The sequence below is a fragment of the Equus asinus genome, chromosome 5 (assembly GCF_041296235.1).
Source record: "Equus asinus isolate D_3611 breed Donkey chromosome 5, EquAss-T2T_v2, whole genome shotgun sequence".
NCBI classification, from domain to species: Eukaryota; Metazoa; Chordata; class Mammalia; order Perissodactyla; family Equidae; genus Equus; species Equus asinus.
The window spans coordinates 41,755,391-41,771,906 of NC_091794.1; the positions used below are offsets into that span (position 1 = coordinate 41,755,391).

Below are 16,516 nucleotides of genomic sequence, written 5' to 3' on the forward strand. Positions count from 1 at the left end.
TGTCAATTTTGTTTATCTTTTCAAAGAACCAACTCTTAGTTTTGTTAATCTTTTCTATTGTTTTCCTATTCTCTATTTCATTTATTTCTGCTCTGATTTTTGTCATCTCCTTCCTTTTGCTGATTTTGGGCTTAGTTTGTTCTTCTTTTTCTAGTTCCTTGAGGTGTAATGTTAGGTTGTTTATTTGAGGTCTTTCTTTTTCTTTTTTTGAGGAAGATTAGCCCTGAGCTAACTACTGCCAATCCTCCTCTTTTTGCTGAGGAAGACTAGCCCTGAGCTAACATCCATGCCCATCTTCCTCTGCTTTATATGTGGGACGCCTACCACAACATGGCTTTTGCCAAGTGGTGCCATGTCTGCACCCAGGATCTGAACCAGTGAACCCTGGGCCACTGAGAAGTGGAACGTGTGAACTTAACTGCTGCACCACCACGCCAGCCCCCAGAGATCTTTCTTAATGTAGGCATTTATAGCTATAAACTTCCCTCTTAGAACTGCTTTTGTTGCATCCTATAAGGTTTGGTTTGTTGTGTTTCCATTTTTGTTTGTCTCAAGATATTTTTTGGTTTCTTCTTTGATCCCTTAGTTGTTCAAGAATGTGTTAATTTCCACATATTTGTGAATTTTCCAGCTTTTCCTCCTGTTATTGATTTCTAGTTTCATATCATTGTGGTCAGAAAAGATAGTTGACATAATTTTTATCTTCTTGAATTTTTTGGGACTTGTTTTGTGGCCTAAGACATGATCTATCCTAGGAAATGTGCCATGTGCACTTGGGAAGAATGTGTGTTCTGCTGCTGTTGGATGCAATGTTCTGTATATGTTTGTTAAGTCCATTTGGTTTATAGTGTTGTTTAAATCTACTGTTTCCTTATTTATTCTCTGTCTGGATGATCTATCCATTGTTGAGAGTTAGGTATTAAAGTCCCCAACTATTACTGTGTTGCTGTTTATTTCTCATTTTAGTTTAGTTAGTATTTGCTTCTGTGTTTAGGTGGTCTGATGCTGGGTGCATAAATATTTACAATTGTTGTATCTTCTTGATGAATTGACCCCTTTATCATTATATAATGATCACCTTTGTTTCTTTTGACCATTTTTAGCTTAAAGTCTATTGTAGCTAAAGTCTATCCTTGCCTTCCTTTGGTTACCATTTGCTCAGAATATCTTTTTCCATTTCTTCACACTCAGCCTCTGTTCATCCTTAAAGCTAAAGTGAATCTCTTGTAGGCAGTGTATTGTTGGATCTAGTTTTTTAAATCTACCCATCCATTCTGTGTCTTTTGATTGGAGAATTTAATCCATTTGTGTTTAAAGTAATTATTGAAAAGTAAGGATTTACTATTTGCTTTTTGTTAATTGTTTTCTGACTATTTTGTAGATCCTTTGTTCCTTGCTCCCTGTCTTGCTGTCTTCCTTTTTGATTGATGAGTTTTTGTGGAAGTATGCTTTGACACCTTTATCATAATCTTTTGTGTATCTACTACAGGTTTTTCCTTTGTGGTTATCATGAGGCTTATATAAAATATCATATAGTTATATCTTCCTATTCTAAGCTGATAACAATTATTTATAGAATGTCTATTTTGTGCCTGTGTTTATATTCCTCACTGGGGAATACAAAGTTTAATAAAAGAAAGCTCCTACCCATAAAATCAGATAGCCTTCTGGGTTAGACACATGTTACCTGGGCTGGGGAGTGCAGGGTAGGAAAGTCTTCTTGAAAGATTAGTAGGAATCAGCCATGTTACAAAGAGCGGGAAGTTTGTTGGCCAGAAGGAATGCATATACAAAGGAAACAAGAAACAAACAGACAACATGTTTTGGTATATCTGGAAGAAGGGGTTAATTTTGAAGTTGGCTGTGTTTTTAGACTGGAGAAAGGGAAAGGGACCAGGTCTGGGAGGGTTTAGTTTGTCTTACTAAGAAGCTTGGACTTTATCTTATAGCCAATAGAAAGTCATTGATAAGCGGTAGCATAAACATCAGCTTTATGTATTAATGGTGACTTCTAGCAACAACAGTATGGAATAGGGGTTGCTTCCCTGGAGGTAGAGAGAAGAGTTAGAAGCTATTGCATTGTTCTAGGTGACAGATGGTAAACACTTTGAAACAGGGCAGTAGTATTAGGGATAGAGGAACAAAACAAGTTCAAGAAGTATTTAGGAGGTAGAAGTGTCAGAACTTGGTGACAATAGGATGTTTTGGCTGAGGAAGAGAGAACAGTATAGAATGAATTCCCAGTGTCTGGCTTGTGTGACTGATTGAATGGTAGATTAACTGACATAGGGAATGCAGGAAGGGGAGCAAATCTGATGCCAAAAGAAGATGAATTAAGTTTCAGTCCTGTTGATCTGACACACAATTGGAGTTTGATAGGTGGGTCTAACACTTTGTCGAAGGACTGGGTGTGAGGATTTACATATGTAATCAGGATTCAATGTCATGGCTTATATGCCTAGCATGGGAGATGCTGTGTAGATTTATTCATTCACTGATTCCTGTTCCAGGGTATTTCCTGCCATTAACACTGTCAGGGATCTGTTGCAAGTGATAGAAATCCAGTTTGAAGAATTTTAGGCAATTGAGTATTGGTTCACAACAAATGGGAAAGAGAGAATGCAACTTGTGGCAACCTCAGAGAGAGAGGTCAACGATATTTTGGAACCTGGAAAGTACATACACAAGAGTTAACTAACTTTGGGGCTGGCCCCGTGGCCAAGTGGTTAAGTTTGTGCGCTCCGCTTTGGCGGCCCAGGGTTCAGATCCTGGGTGCAGACATGACACCATTCATTAGGCCATGTTGAGGTGGCATCCCACATGCCACAACTAGAAGGACCCACAACTAAAATATACAACTATGTACTGGGGGGATTTGGGGAGAAGAAAAAAAAACTTCCTGTCTTAAAAAAAAAAAGAGTAACTTAGCAGACCACAGAAAGCTGAATTCTGTCGACATTCACCAGTCAGAGATCACCAGGAACACACGTGGAGTTAACCAAAGTTATGTTTATTTAGTTTCTGCAGCAAAGGAGAACGCACCCCAGGGGAATCTTGGAAGCATCTCACTAAGGGAGAATTGGGAAGGAATTCTTATAGGAGCTGGGATTGTGCTGCATAATTCTAAGGAGGGATTAGGGAGGTGGGGTGCCATCTCTGGATGGAATATGCTTGAGAAATGGGGCATTTTCAGCAATTGGCTATCTCAGAAATCTTTTTTCAGGAGACTAAAGAAATAAGCAGACTGAGATGTCATTGGTAACAAAGCAGCAATCACTTAGAAGAAAAGATTGTTAGTCATTTTTGCAGCTGTGGTATGGCCTTGTATAGAAATACTGTTTATGTGATCTTGTCCATGTCCCTTGGAAACATTGTTTATGTTCTCTTAGGAATATCACAGTCTGATTACCAGCACGGCTGATTTTCATTTTCTCAAATCTAACTGCCAGCAAGAGGGTAACTCCAAGAAGCAGGCCAATTTTCACAGCAGTATCCTGGAAAGGCTCAAATTAGACACAACGGGCATGGGTATGAGTGGAACTGAAAACCTGAGAAAGTATATGAAAATGAAAGTCTGCATAAGAAAGCAGTTAGGCCTTGTTATGGACTAAATGTTCGTGTCCTTGCAAATTTGTATGTTGAAATCCTAGCCCCCAATGTGATGTTATTAGGAGGTGGGGCCTTTGGGAGGTGATTAGGTCATGAGGGTGAAGCCCTCATGTTTGGCATTTGTGCTCTTATAAAAGAGACACCAGAGAGCTCTTTTGTCCCTTCTACCACGTGTGAAACCAGAAAGTAGACTCTCACCAGACACCTGCATCTTTTTTTTTAATTTGACTTTTTCTTCTTTATTTTTTGAGAAAGATTAGCCCTGAGCTAATATCTGCTGCCAATCCTCCTCCTTTTGCTGAGGAAGACTGGCCCTGAGCTAACATCCGTGCCCATCTTCCTCTACTTTATATGTGGGGCGCCTACCACGGCATGGCTTGACAAGCAGTGCATAGGTCTGCCCCTGGGATCGGGGCTGGTGAACCCCGGGCTGCTGAAGCAGAATGTGTGAACTTAACCGCTGCACCACTGGGCTGGCCCCTCTGCTGGCATCTTGATCTTAGACTTCCCAGCCTCCAGAACTGTGAGAAATAAATGTTTGTTGTTGAAAGTGCTCCGTCTGTGGTATTGCTGTTAGGGTAGCCTGAACGGACTAAGACAAACCTCTAGAGCTTTCTCTCTGTTCTACATAGCCAGGCTCCAACTCATGACCCCTGCAGAAGGTTGAAAGTTTCCTCTCTAGAGAGGTTGAATCAGAGAGACTGGATCTGGGAATATGCGAAATAGCAAAGGGAAGGGAGGTCCTACTGAGAATGGGAACTGAGCGAAAGTTTGCTTAGACGCCAGCCTTCTTCTCCAACTCAGCTGTCAGAAGACTGATTTTTCACCCTTAGAAATGGAAGGATTCTTCTTTTGGGAAACCAGTTAATCTTACGGATATTGGCAGGAGGGAAGGTGGGCCCCAAGGGAAACAGCTGGGTCCCAACCTGATCACCCTACAGTGAAGCCCATGCTTAGCTTCAAACTAGCTTTCTCGTGCCTTACTCTTTTTTTTTTTTTAGGAAGATTAACCCTGAGCTAACTACTGCCAATCCTCCTCTTTTTGCTGAGGAAGACTAGCCCTGAGCTAACATCCATGCCCATCTTCCTCTACTTTATACGTGGGATGCCTACCACAGTACGGTGTGCCAAGTGGTGCCATGTCCGCACCCGGGATCCAAACCGGCAAACCCCGGGCCACCAAGAAGCAGAACTTGTGCTCTTAACTGCTACGCCACCAGGCTGGCCCCAACGTGGCTTACTGTTAAATCTGGACAGCACTGAAGGACCATGAGATATTTGAGAAAAGCATTTAACATGTAAGGGAAATAAAACAAACATTAAAAAATTTAGAAGAAAAGAGACAATCCAAGGAGCAGAAGATGATATTGAATCCAAGAAATAAGAAAAGGATGCTCCAAAAATGAATATTCAGCAGTCAAGGAATAGTTTTTGGAAATTAAAAATGCATAAGCTAAACTAAAAAATTAATAGAAGCTTTGTAAATTAAAGTTGAAGACATCTCCAAAGTAGAAAAAAAGAGAGAAATATAAGGAAATAGGACCATTTGAGCAGGTCCCATGTTCAAATAAAGGCGTTCTAAAAAGACAGAACATAGAAATGAGAGGAGGAACTAATCAAGGAAAAAAGTACAAGAAAACTTCTCAGAACGGAAATGCCTGAGTCTCCAGATTGAAAGCATCCACTGAGTGTCCAGCAAAATGAATGAAAAAAAATCCCACACAAAGACAAAGCGTTGCGAGATTTTAGAATGTCAGGGTGAAAGAGAAGATTCTAAAACTCTAGGGGTAAGGAGGGAACAGATCACATATGATGGAAAGGAAAGCTGGACCACAATAAAGCAATGCCTTCAACATTCCAAGGAAAAATGAAATCCAGTCTAGAATTCTATAGCTACTATTACTATCAATGAGACGTGAGCATAGCATAAAGGTAAGCAAGACTTCAAAATCCTTACTCCTGTGTGCTCCTTTTCAGGAAGCTCAGGAGAATGTACTCCATTAAAACAAGGAAGTGAACTGAAGAAGGAACATGGGGGCTGCGGTAAATAGGGGACACAACATAAGAGGAAGGCGTGAATTCCCAGGATGATGGGAGAGAGAATTCCCAGAACACAGTTGGGTAACAGGCCTAGAATGCAAACAGCCCAGGTTAGAGCCAGAAGGTGGAGGGCTCCAGATATGTCTACATTTAAAAGTAAGTGTGTAAGTAAGTGAACAGACTGGTAGAGTACGGGATATTTTTAAAACATCAAGAGATTTACACTTCTGGCATAGACCTTGAAATGAATTAGAAAATTAAGACAAATGAGGCACTTCTTAACTCCAGGGAAAATTAAAAATGCACGAGAAAGGAAATGGCTCAGGTGAGAGTAATATGTATTTACAAAGTTGTTGTCATATAAATACTAAATATTTATTTAACCAAGGAAACTAAATAGGGAGGGAGAATGAGTGTGTGTGTGTGGTGGAGGGAGGGTGTTCCCCAGAAATAGATGGAAGTACAAGAGATCTAAACACTTTTGATCAAGAGTAGGATGTCAATAGAAGATATCTGAACTTGAAAAATGAAGTTCCCTGATAATCATGCTGTTTGGAAATACAGAGGGAAGTGTTAGAGCCAAAAGGGTTGAATGTGACTGCCTTCCGGGGCCGAAACTGGCTATGGGGAGCAGTGGAGGAAGGAACTGCTGTTGTACATTAGAAGCCTAATAAAATGATTTAACTTAAAAATATGTACATATATTACTTTGATAAAAGTAAACATTATTTTAAAAATCATAATAACTGAGAAGGGAACGTGGAGGGTGGAAATAACTGGACCCATGAAACAATTTCACGCTGTCTCCCTCTCACACACGCATTCTCTCATGTCTGTCTCTGTACATCTGGTTCATTTTCCCTCGCTGTGGATCACAGTTATTGATGCTCGCTGGGGATGGAGGGACTCAGGAGGCGTGTGGCTGCTACCAGACACATCATAGCTAGGAATGGTTTCTGGCAGTTCTGGACTCATTATTTTTATAGCTTTGCTGATTGAGAGCACAGGATTCTTCCTCCCAAATCCAGTCAGTATAAGAATGACTTACACTTTTCTCTCCATGGCTCTCTTCTATAGCTGTGAAGCCTATTTTAATGTCTTCTGGACCCTTCCTCCCAATGTAGATGGACTTGGTGATTATGGAAATATTTGTAAGTGAAGATTTTATTTGCTAGTATTTGCAAATCTATTTCATTTTTCAGAACGACTTGGAGCCTCATAATGCTTCCAGTATTTACAGTTGCCACTACTATTTTGGTGAGGAGATAAAAAAGAGAACAAGTAGATTAGTGACTAGTTTTCTTATACATGTTAACAAAAGCACCTACTCATGTGGTACCACATCTTTTCAATCTTGTGGCATTCCCTTCTTGACAGGGGTTGGTCTTTGCTATTCACCTGAGATCTTGTGAGAAGTGCAGAAGCTCAGGCCCCAGAATCTGAGGATCATTGTGTCAGAGTCTGAGTTAGTCTGGAACCTGGACTTTTTTTAAGCTTGCCAGGTGACTAGCTTGTTAACTAACAATCTGAGCACATCATAATTCTATTTCAGCTTATTTAATACTTGTGACAGTTAACAAACTGAGTCAGTATTTCTCAAAAATTTGTGTGCATACAAATCACCTGGGGGTCTTATTTTTTTTAAACTTTTTATTTTGAAATAGTTATAGATTCACAGGAAGCTGCAAAGACAATACAGAGAGGTCCTGTGTACCCTTCACCCAGTTTCTCCCAATGGTTACATTTTGTGTAACCTTAGTATGGTATCAAAACCAGGAAATTGAGGAGCCACCCTGGGGGTGTAGCAGTTAAGTTTGTGTGCTCCACTTTGGTGGCCTGGATTTGGATTTTTTTTTTTGCCAGTTTTGATCCTGGGCTCGGACCTACGCGCTGCTTGGCAAGCCATGCTGTGGCAGGCATCCCACATATAAAATAGAGGAAGATGGACATGGATGTCAGCTCAGTGCCAGTCTTCCTCAGCAAAAAGAGGAGGATTGGTGATGGATGTTAGCTCAGGGCTAATCTTCCTTAAAAAAACCTCCCACAACCAGGAAATTGACATTGGCACAATGCGTTTGTATAGTCCTATGCTGTTTTATCACCTGCGGAGATTCCTGTAACCATAACTGCAATCGAAATACAGAACTATTCCATAACCACAAAGATCTCCCTTATGCCACCCCTTTGTAATTACACATACTCCGTTCCCCCACTTACCATTTAACCTCTGACAACCACTAATCTGTGTTCCAGCTCTATACTTTTGTCATTTTGAGAATGTTATATAAATGGAATCATACCGTATGTGGCCTTTTGAGATTGGCTTTTCTCACTCCGCATAATGCCCTTGAGATCTAGCCAAGTGGTTGCATGGATTAGTAGTTTGTTTTTAAAAACTTTTATTTTGAAATTATTATAGATTCACAGGATATTGCAAAAACAGTACAGAGAAGCCCTGTGTACCTTTCACTCAGTTTTTCCCAATGGTACCATCTTAGATAACTGTAGTACAGTATCAAAATCAGAAAACTGACACTGGTGCAAGTCACAGACCTTATTCAGGTTTCAGCACTTTTGCGTGGACTCATTTGTGTGTGTTTGTGTCTGTGTGTAGTTCTATGCAATTTTAACACGTGTAGATTCATGTGGCCAACACCACAATGAAGATTCAGAACTATTCCATCACCACAAAGATCCCCATGCTACCCCTTTACAGTCATGTCCATTCCCCTTCCCTCTTTCCTGGCAACCATTAATTTCTTCTCTATCTCTATAATTTTGTCATTTCAAGAATGTCATATAAGTGAAATTGTGCATATGTAACCTTTTGAGATTGACTTTTTTTCGCTCAGCATAATCCCCTTCAGATCCATCCAAGTGGTTGCGTGTATCAATAGATGGTTCCTTTCTATTGCAGAGTTGTATTTCGTGGTGTGGAGGTACCACAGTTTGTTTAATCATTCATTCATTGTAGGATGTTTTGCTTGTTTCCAGTTTGGGGCTATTACAAAGAAATCTACTATGAACAATCATGTACAAAAATTGTGTAAAAAGAAAAAAAAAGCCCAGGCTCCAGACTAAGTAAATCAGGATCTCAGGAGTGAAGCCCAGACATCAACATTTTTTTTAAAGTTTCCCAAAAAATTCTCATGTGTATCAAGGATTTCTAAAACCAAAGTAGGTTTTAGAAATCTGCAAAAATCATTTATTAGTAACAGTTATACTTATTATGCACCTACAAGATGCTAGGCATTGTACTCATTTAAAGCTCTTAATAAGCCTCTGGGATATATATTACTATTCTCCCTTCTCATCTGAGAAGACCGAGGGGTGGACAAAATGAGTGAAGGTGGTAAAAAGGTATAAACTTCCTGTTATGAAATAAATAAGTCCTGGGGATGTAATGTACAGCATGGTGACTATAGTTAGTAATACTGTATTGTATATTTGAAAGTTGCTAAGAGAGTAGATCTTAAAAGTTTTCTTCATAAGAAAAAAATTTGTAACTATGTGAGGTGATGGATGTTAACTAGACTTATTGTGGTAACCATTTCACAATATATACATGTATCAAATCATTATATTGTACACCGGAAATTAATATAATGTTATATGTCGATTATGTCTAAATAAAAATAATAAAACCATCTTTTCCTTAGAGATATCTGTTAAGCATCCCATATCTTAAATTAATTGTGGTTCAAGAGAAAAAATTTTATTAGATGTTTTCTTTTCTTATTTTAAATCAACAAAGTGTTTTAGGATAATACTTCAAAGTATCTTACAGAGGAAAAAAATCCCACAACTCATGCATTATAAACAAAAAGGAGTTTTGTGTTTAAAACAATATCTTATACAATTAGGAGCCAAGTGAAGTTAATTACCATGTGAATAGTTCAGAGAGGCAAATTAACTGCAATAGGAAAAATGTTGGTCTAGTATGGTCCTCTATATCGTTGCAACTCAAGTGATATGTGGAGGGGCTGGCCCGGTGGCACAGCACTTAAGTACACGCGTTCCACTTTGGCGGCCCAGGGTTCACCGGTTCGGATCCTGGATGTGGACACAGCACCACTTGGCATGCCATGCTGTGGTAGGCATCCCACATATAAAGTAGAGGAAGATGGGCATGGATATTAGCTCAGGGCCAGTCTTCCTTAGCAAAAAGAGGAGGATTAGCAGCAGTTAGCTCAGGGCTGATGTGCCTAAGAAAAAAAAAGAAAAACGATATGTGGGAAAAAATGATCTCTGTCTAGGGACAGCCACATTCATTGACCAACCTACCTTACTCAAGGGTGTAGACCAGAAGGAAGTGAGGGAGATAGATCAGAAATCTCTTTGAGTAGAGTTTTTGAGGAGGCTATTCCAGTGCTTGACAATACAAATGCCAGGGATGGTAGGGAGCATGGACTATCCATTGAATAGCTTGATTGTTGGCCCATTGTCAGATGGCCTTTGACAGGCACAGAGAGAGAGAGAGCGAGAATTGAGAATAACGGCTTCAGCCTGTAACTGTGACGTTTGAAGTTTGAGTCTGCCTGATCTTCCCTTCCTGACTGCCTGTCCTATGGCTTTTGGACTTGCTTAGACAGCCCTCATAACCGAATAAGCTAATTCACACACACACACACACACACACACACACGCACACAAGCACATACACCGAAATGGAAAGGATTAGTGGGAGGAACATGTTTGGGAGTGAGAATCAAGAATTCTCTTTTGACATGTTCCATTTGTGATGATTTAGACCTCCAAATGGAGAGGTCAGGTAGGCACTTAGATGGCTAATAAACATGAGGGCTAGAGACATAAATTTGGGAGTCATGACTACAGAGATGCTTATTTTAAACCATAGATCTCATGAAATTGGATGGGATCACCAAAGGAGAGAATATATAGAGAAAATGAAGGGAACCAAGACTGAGCCCCGGATGACCCAACATTTAGAACTGCAACAGAGCAGGGGAAACCGGAAAAGAAGATGGGAGAGGAGGCAGGAGAGAACCAGAGGAGTGTCCATCATAGAAGGTACGAGAAGACTGTTTCAAGAAGGGAGAGGCCAAGTGAGTCTACTGCTGGTAAGCTGTTGAGTAAAATCAGGTGGTCAATGGATTTGATAACAATAACTCAGTGTTTATATGATACATTTTGGGGCACTTTTATAGAATCTAAAATGTCAGTTTTTTCTCTCACATGGAATAGTAGGAGGTAGTTATGGTCATTATTGTCCCTCTTTTCTTTTTTTTTTTTTTTTATTAATGTTATGATGGATTACAAGCTTGTGAAATTTCAGTTGTACATTTTTGTTAGTCATGTTGTGGGTACACCACTTCCCCCTCCGTACCCTCCCCCCACCCCCCCTTTTCCCTGGTAACCACCGATCAGCTCTCCTTCTCAGTATACTAATTTCCACCTATGAGTGGAGTCATATAGAGTTCGTCTTTCTCTGACTGACTTATTTCGCTTAACATAATGCCCTCGAGGTCCATCCACATTGTTGTGAATGTGTCCCTCTTTTCTTAATGAGGAACCTCAATGAGGCTCAGATAGATTTCAGAGAATTGCTCAAGATTAAAGTAGCTTGTTATAGAAGACTTAGGTTAGAACCAGATTTCTTCATTCCAGTTCAGTTCTCTGATTCTAAATCCTGATTAGCATAGGAATCACCTGTGGAACTTTCTAAAAATACAGACACCTGGGAACCACCCCCGATATGTCTCATCAAGGAACTCTGGGATAAGGGCCAGGGCATGAGCATTAAAAAGAAAATAAATTCAACTCAACAAGTATTCTAATGAGAGGCTAGGGTTGAGGATCACTCAGTCTACAGTGTGTTCTGAGCAACCTTTAAATTGGACTTCCTAGGATTAAAGTCTATGCTTGGTTAACCTAGTTCAGAAAGGTCAGCTGGAATTTCTTTGAGCTTCCTCAGGCTGTAAATGCTAATTTACCCAATATGTTAATGCCTCAGTTCAATCTGCTAAGGTGTTTTCTTATAATTAGTCTCCTGCTTTTGAATGGAGAAAGCATTTCCCAAAAGACAGTTCTTTCCTTTGCGAATGAACTTCCGAATTAAACGTCTTGTCTCGTTAGGCGAATTTCCGTGACCAGGTCCCCCAAGATGAGAATCACTTAGAGTGGTGAGAGAATGGGAACATGTGGAGATGGTCACCTGTAAGTTTGTGAAACAAAAAGAGTGTCCAAAACATGAGCACTTTTACTTATTACTAAAGAGAAAATTACCTGCTTTGTAGGGAATTTAAAATAGGGACTCAAACTTATTAAATTCTGAGGTACTTTTTCTAAAATTTTAGCAGCCTGTGCTTACTCACCAATGGGCATTTCCAGCCCTCCTCTAAGAGGTCCTGCCGCACCTCTTCTTTTTCCTGTGTTTATAGTCTGTCTAGACCAGAACAACCCCAGAACTAACCATGCTTAGACACAGCCTCATAGAAGGAACCTCTTTCATTTGCTTGTCATTCATTATTCTGCAATGTCTTTTCCCACCTCTTCCTCTAAAAGCTGACTGCACATGAGAATCACCTGTGAGTTGGGCTGGCCCTGCAGCCTAGTAGTTAAGTTGAGCACACTCTGCTTCAGTGGCCCAGGTTCAGTTCCTGGGCGTGGACCTACATCATTCGTCTGAGGCCATGCTGTGGTGGTGACCCACATGCAAAATAGAGGAAGATTGGTGCAAATGTTAGCTCAGGGCAGGTCTTCCTCAGGAAAAAAAAAAATCATCTGTGAGCTTTAAAAAAATATATATTGATGCCTTAGGCCCCTTGCCTCCAGGAGTTTAATTTCCTTACCACATATTTGGACTTCTACAGTAGCTTCTGCACCTAATCCATCCTTCATATTCCTGAAAGGTTAATCTTTCTAAAACCCATCTTGATAAGTTTAAAACATTAAAGGTTAAAAATGAACTTCTTCCTCTTCACACTGTGTACAAAAATTGACTCAAAATGGATCAAAGACTTAAAAGTAAGATCTAAAATTACTAAATTCTTAGGAGAAAACATAAGTGTGAACTTTGTCACCTTGGATTAGATAATGGTTTCTTAGATATAACACCAACAGCACAAGGAATAAAATAAAGAATAGATAAATTGAGCATTATTAAAATTAAAAATGTTTGTGCCTCAAAGGACACTCCATTTCTGACAGATTGGAAGAAAATTTTTGCAAATTCACCTCTGATAAGAGACTTGTATCTAGACTGTATAAAGAACCATTACAATTTAATAATAAAAAGAACCCAATTTATTTATTTTTCTTTTTTTTTCCTTTTTCTCCCAAAGCCCCCTGGTACATAGTCCTGTATTTTTAGTTGTGGGTCCCTCCAGCTTCGGCATGCAGGATGCTGCCTCAGCATGACCCGACAAGCTGTGCCATGTCCAGGCCCAGGATTCGAACCGGTGAAACCCCTGGCCACCGAAGCGGAGTGCGCAAACCCAACCCAACCACTCGGCCACACGGCCAGCCCCCAACCCAATTTAAAATGGGCAAAGGACGAGGCATTTCTCCAAAGAAGATAGACCACGGCCAATAAGCACATGATAAGATGCTCGACATCATTAGTCATCAGGGAAATGCAAATCAAAACCACAATGAGATACCACATCACACCCACCAGAACGGCTGTGATCAAAAAGACAGATAATGCCAAGTGTTGGTAAGGATATGGAGAAATTCGAACACTTACACATTGCTGCCGGGAATGTAAAACAGTGCAATAGCTTTAGAAAATGGTCTGGCAGTTCCTCAAAAAGTTAAACATGGAGCCATATGACCCAGCAATTCCACTCCTGGGTGTATAGACCCAAGAGACTTGAAGACCTGCATCTGCACAAAAAGTTGTACGCAAGTGTTCAGAGCAGCATTATTAGTAATAGTCAAAATGTGGAAACAATTCAAATGTCCATCAGCTGATGAATAAATAGAATGTGGCACAACCACACAATGGAATGTGATTCATCAGTAAAAAGAAATGACGTGCCTATACATGCTACTACATGGATGAACTTTGAAAACACTAGGCTAAGTGAAAGACGCCAGTTCCAAATGACCATATATTGTATCATTTCATTCATATGAAATGTCCAAAATAGGCAAAGCTATAGAAACAGAAAGTATATTAGTGGTTGTCTAGGGCTGGAGGGGGAAGGATATTGAGGGGGTGATGGTTAGAATTGTGGGGTTTCTTTTAAGGGTAATGAAAATGTTCTGAAATTGAATGTAGTGATAGATACCCAACTCTAAATATACTAAAAGCCTTTGGATTTACACTTAAAAAAATGACCTTGTGAGTTTTTTGAGGGCCTTATCTGGTTTTCACAACTGCCTACCATTAGGGCTTCTCCTTTGTTCAAACTTTTGTCTTATCTCCTTTTATTCTCCTCCCTGTACATAGTGACAGCCAAGCTGGACTTCTCAAGGTTTCTCCAACGGGCCTTGCCCTCTTCTTTCTTATTGTAATGCCCCACCTGCCCCCTTCTACTTGCCATACCTAATCTTCAAAAGCCCAGCTCTGCCCTCTCAATTCCCTCATATTTTTCCTCAGTCTTCTCAATGCTCAGCTCTGATAGAATTTGGGGGAAACCCTGACTCTGCCCAACCTTCTTATTCCCCAGGTGCCTCCATTTAATTGCTTTCAGTCTCTCCTCTTTTTTTTTTCTTTTTGAGGAAGATTAGCCCTGAGCTAACGTCTGCTGCCAATCCTCCTCTTTTTGCTGAGGAAGACTGGCCCTGAGCTAACATCTGTGCCCATCTTCCTCTACTTTATATGTGGGACGCCTACCACAGCATGGCTTGCCAAGCAGTGCCATGTCCACACCCGGGATCCAAACCAGTGAACCCCTGGCCGCCAAAGTGGAATGTGCACACTTAACCGCTGCGCCAGCGGGCCGGCCCCTCATCCTCTCTTCTTAATTCTTGCAAACTATGTGAGAAAAATGGTCAAAATGACCTTTTTGGGAGGAGGGGAAGAGTTGGAAGTACATTGTATTTTTCATTTTGCTTGAGCTGTTTGTGAGAATGTTCAGCTGTTGTTGGATAGTGTGTATCTAGCATCTGACCAGCAAGGTCAGGTTGCCCCAACCAGAACACATCTGGGGTGAGAGAAAGCTGGGGGTGAGTGAGACAAGATTCCAGATGTCAGCTAGTAAAAGCTCCCCCTTTTTCGAGTGAGTGGGATGGCAGGCACACAGAGACCACTCGTGAGCTGGGAGTTCTCCCACAACATCTGCTGCAGGGCTCAGGCCGTGGCCCCGTGCGCCTGGTCAGAGGCTGTGGGCAGCTCCCAGGCATGAGAGAGGAACAGGCGGGCGGCCCCTTGGTGTGTCTCCTGGAGTGACCTCCTCTTCCTTCGCTCAGGGCTTGAAGGGTGCTATCCAGGTGGTGTTCTTAAAGTACAAGAGGCACCTAATTGTTTGTCCTAATCACATGGGTTAGTTTCGAAATTAGAAATATAAGAGGGGAAGCAGGAATACAAAACCCTAGTCAGGAATCAGACAGAAAACTTGAAGTATGTCAAGTCTGCAATTGTTTTTAATTAATTCTTTTTTTTAAATTCTTTTTATTTTATTTTATTTTTTGAGGAAGATTAGCCCTGGGCTAACTACTGCCAGTCCTCCTCTTTTTGCTGAGGAAGCCTGGCCCTGAGCTAACATCCGTGCCCATCTTCCTCTACTTTTTTTTATGTGGGACGCCTACCACAGCATGGCATGCTAAGTGGTGCCATGTCTGCACCCGGGATCCGAACCGGTGAACCCCGGGCCCCCGAGAAGCAGAATGTGCAAACTTAACCGCTACGCCACCAGGCTGGCCCCTCAAGTCTGCAATTTTAAGGTCCCAAATTTTATCTTTTATGAAAACTTGAGAATTCAAGAATGGTTTTGGTTGAATTTATCTCCCCATTCTAAATATTCCTAAGTTAAGATTTTGGAAACTAACGTCGCAGGTTAAGGAAATATAAACTGACGTTTGCCCAACATCCCCAAGCATTACAGTTTTTTTCCCATGAAAAATTACTTAAGTAATACTTGCTGTAGTAACAAATTGTAGCACTAAGGAAGCAAACAACCTTCAATATCTGGTTTGTATGTTATGCATTTAGCTTATCCTCTCTTCTGTTCTGGAAACGGAGAAGCAGTGTACCATGTGTAAAGAGCATGGTCTTTGGGGTCAGATACACAAGTCCAGACTCTAGATTACAGGATGTTTTCCCTTGGGTAAATTACTTAATCTTTCTGAGTCTATTTCCACATCTGCAATTCTCCTGAAAGGACTGTTTATGAGGATTAAATGAGATACTAATGATTCATGATTTAGCATGTAGTGTTTGGCACTTGATTAAATTTCAGTAAGTGAGAGCTAAGGAGAGAAGTGCGTACAGATGTTCTTTTCTTTACTCAAGTACAAGCCCTTCCAGGACAGCACCCGTGTCTTATTCAGTTCCCACAATGCCTAACAGGAGTAGAGGCTCAATAAGTGTTTTTTGAGTGAATGAGTGAGTGATGGTTTATTGGAGTCCCTGATAGAAGTGAGGAATAAGTTTTTCAGCAGTGAGATTTTGTTTGCATATTTTTTTCCTGCGTGGTTTCCTTTTTTCTGAGGTCACTTTGCTTGTTTGTTTTCGTATAAGATTTGAATGAAGCTTTATATAATCTGCCTGCTTCACATGCGAGTGTTCCGTCCCCACATCAGTGAGGGAAGGCAATTAGTATTTTTCCTTACTGCTGAGTGATGGACACTCAGAGAACACAGGGATTTATATGCCACGGACCTTGCAGTGAAATTAGCATTAGAATGTTTAGGTTCACAGTGATAGAATTCATTCTTTTTTTCGTTATGCTAAGCCCTC

The 16,516-nt window shown here is 40.7% G+C and overlaps 1 protein-coding gene across 18 annotated transcripts in view; it reads left to right on the forward strand.

Moving 5' to 3' along the window:
• Window positions 1–16,516, forward strand: part of KCNMB3 (potassium calcium-activated channel subfamily M regulatory beta subunit 3) — a 67,315-nt gene that overhangs the window by 11,120 nt on the left and 39,679 nt on the right. For 6 of the 18 annotated variants that reach the window (XM_070509389.1, XM_070509391.1, XM_070509390.1 and 3 more), the window contains exons 2-4: window positions 4,611–6,800; window positions 10,508–10,730; window positions 12,954–13,327. Coding sequence is in view for 6 of the 18 variants with exons in the window: in XM_070509384.1 (XP_070365485.1) it covers window positions 13,209–13,327 (119 nt within the window). In the remaining 12 variants the exon portion in view is untranslated. The remainder of the gene's footprint in view (window positions 1–4,610; window positions 6,801–10,507; window positions 10,731–12,953; window positions 13,328–16,516) is intronic. The other 12 variants (XM_070509394.1, XM_070509395.1, XM_070509399.1 and 9 more) reach the window with 8 other exon arrangements.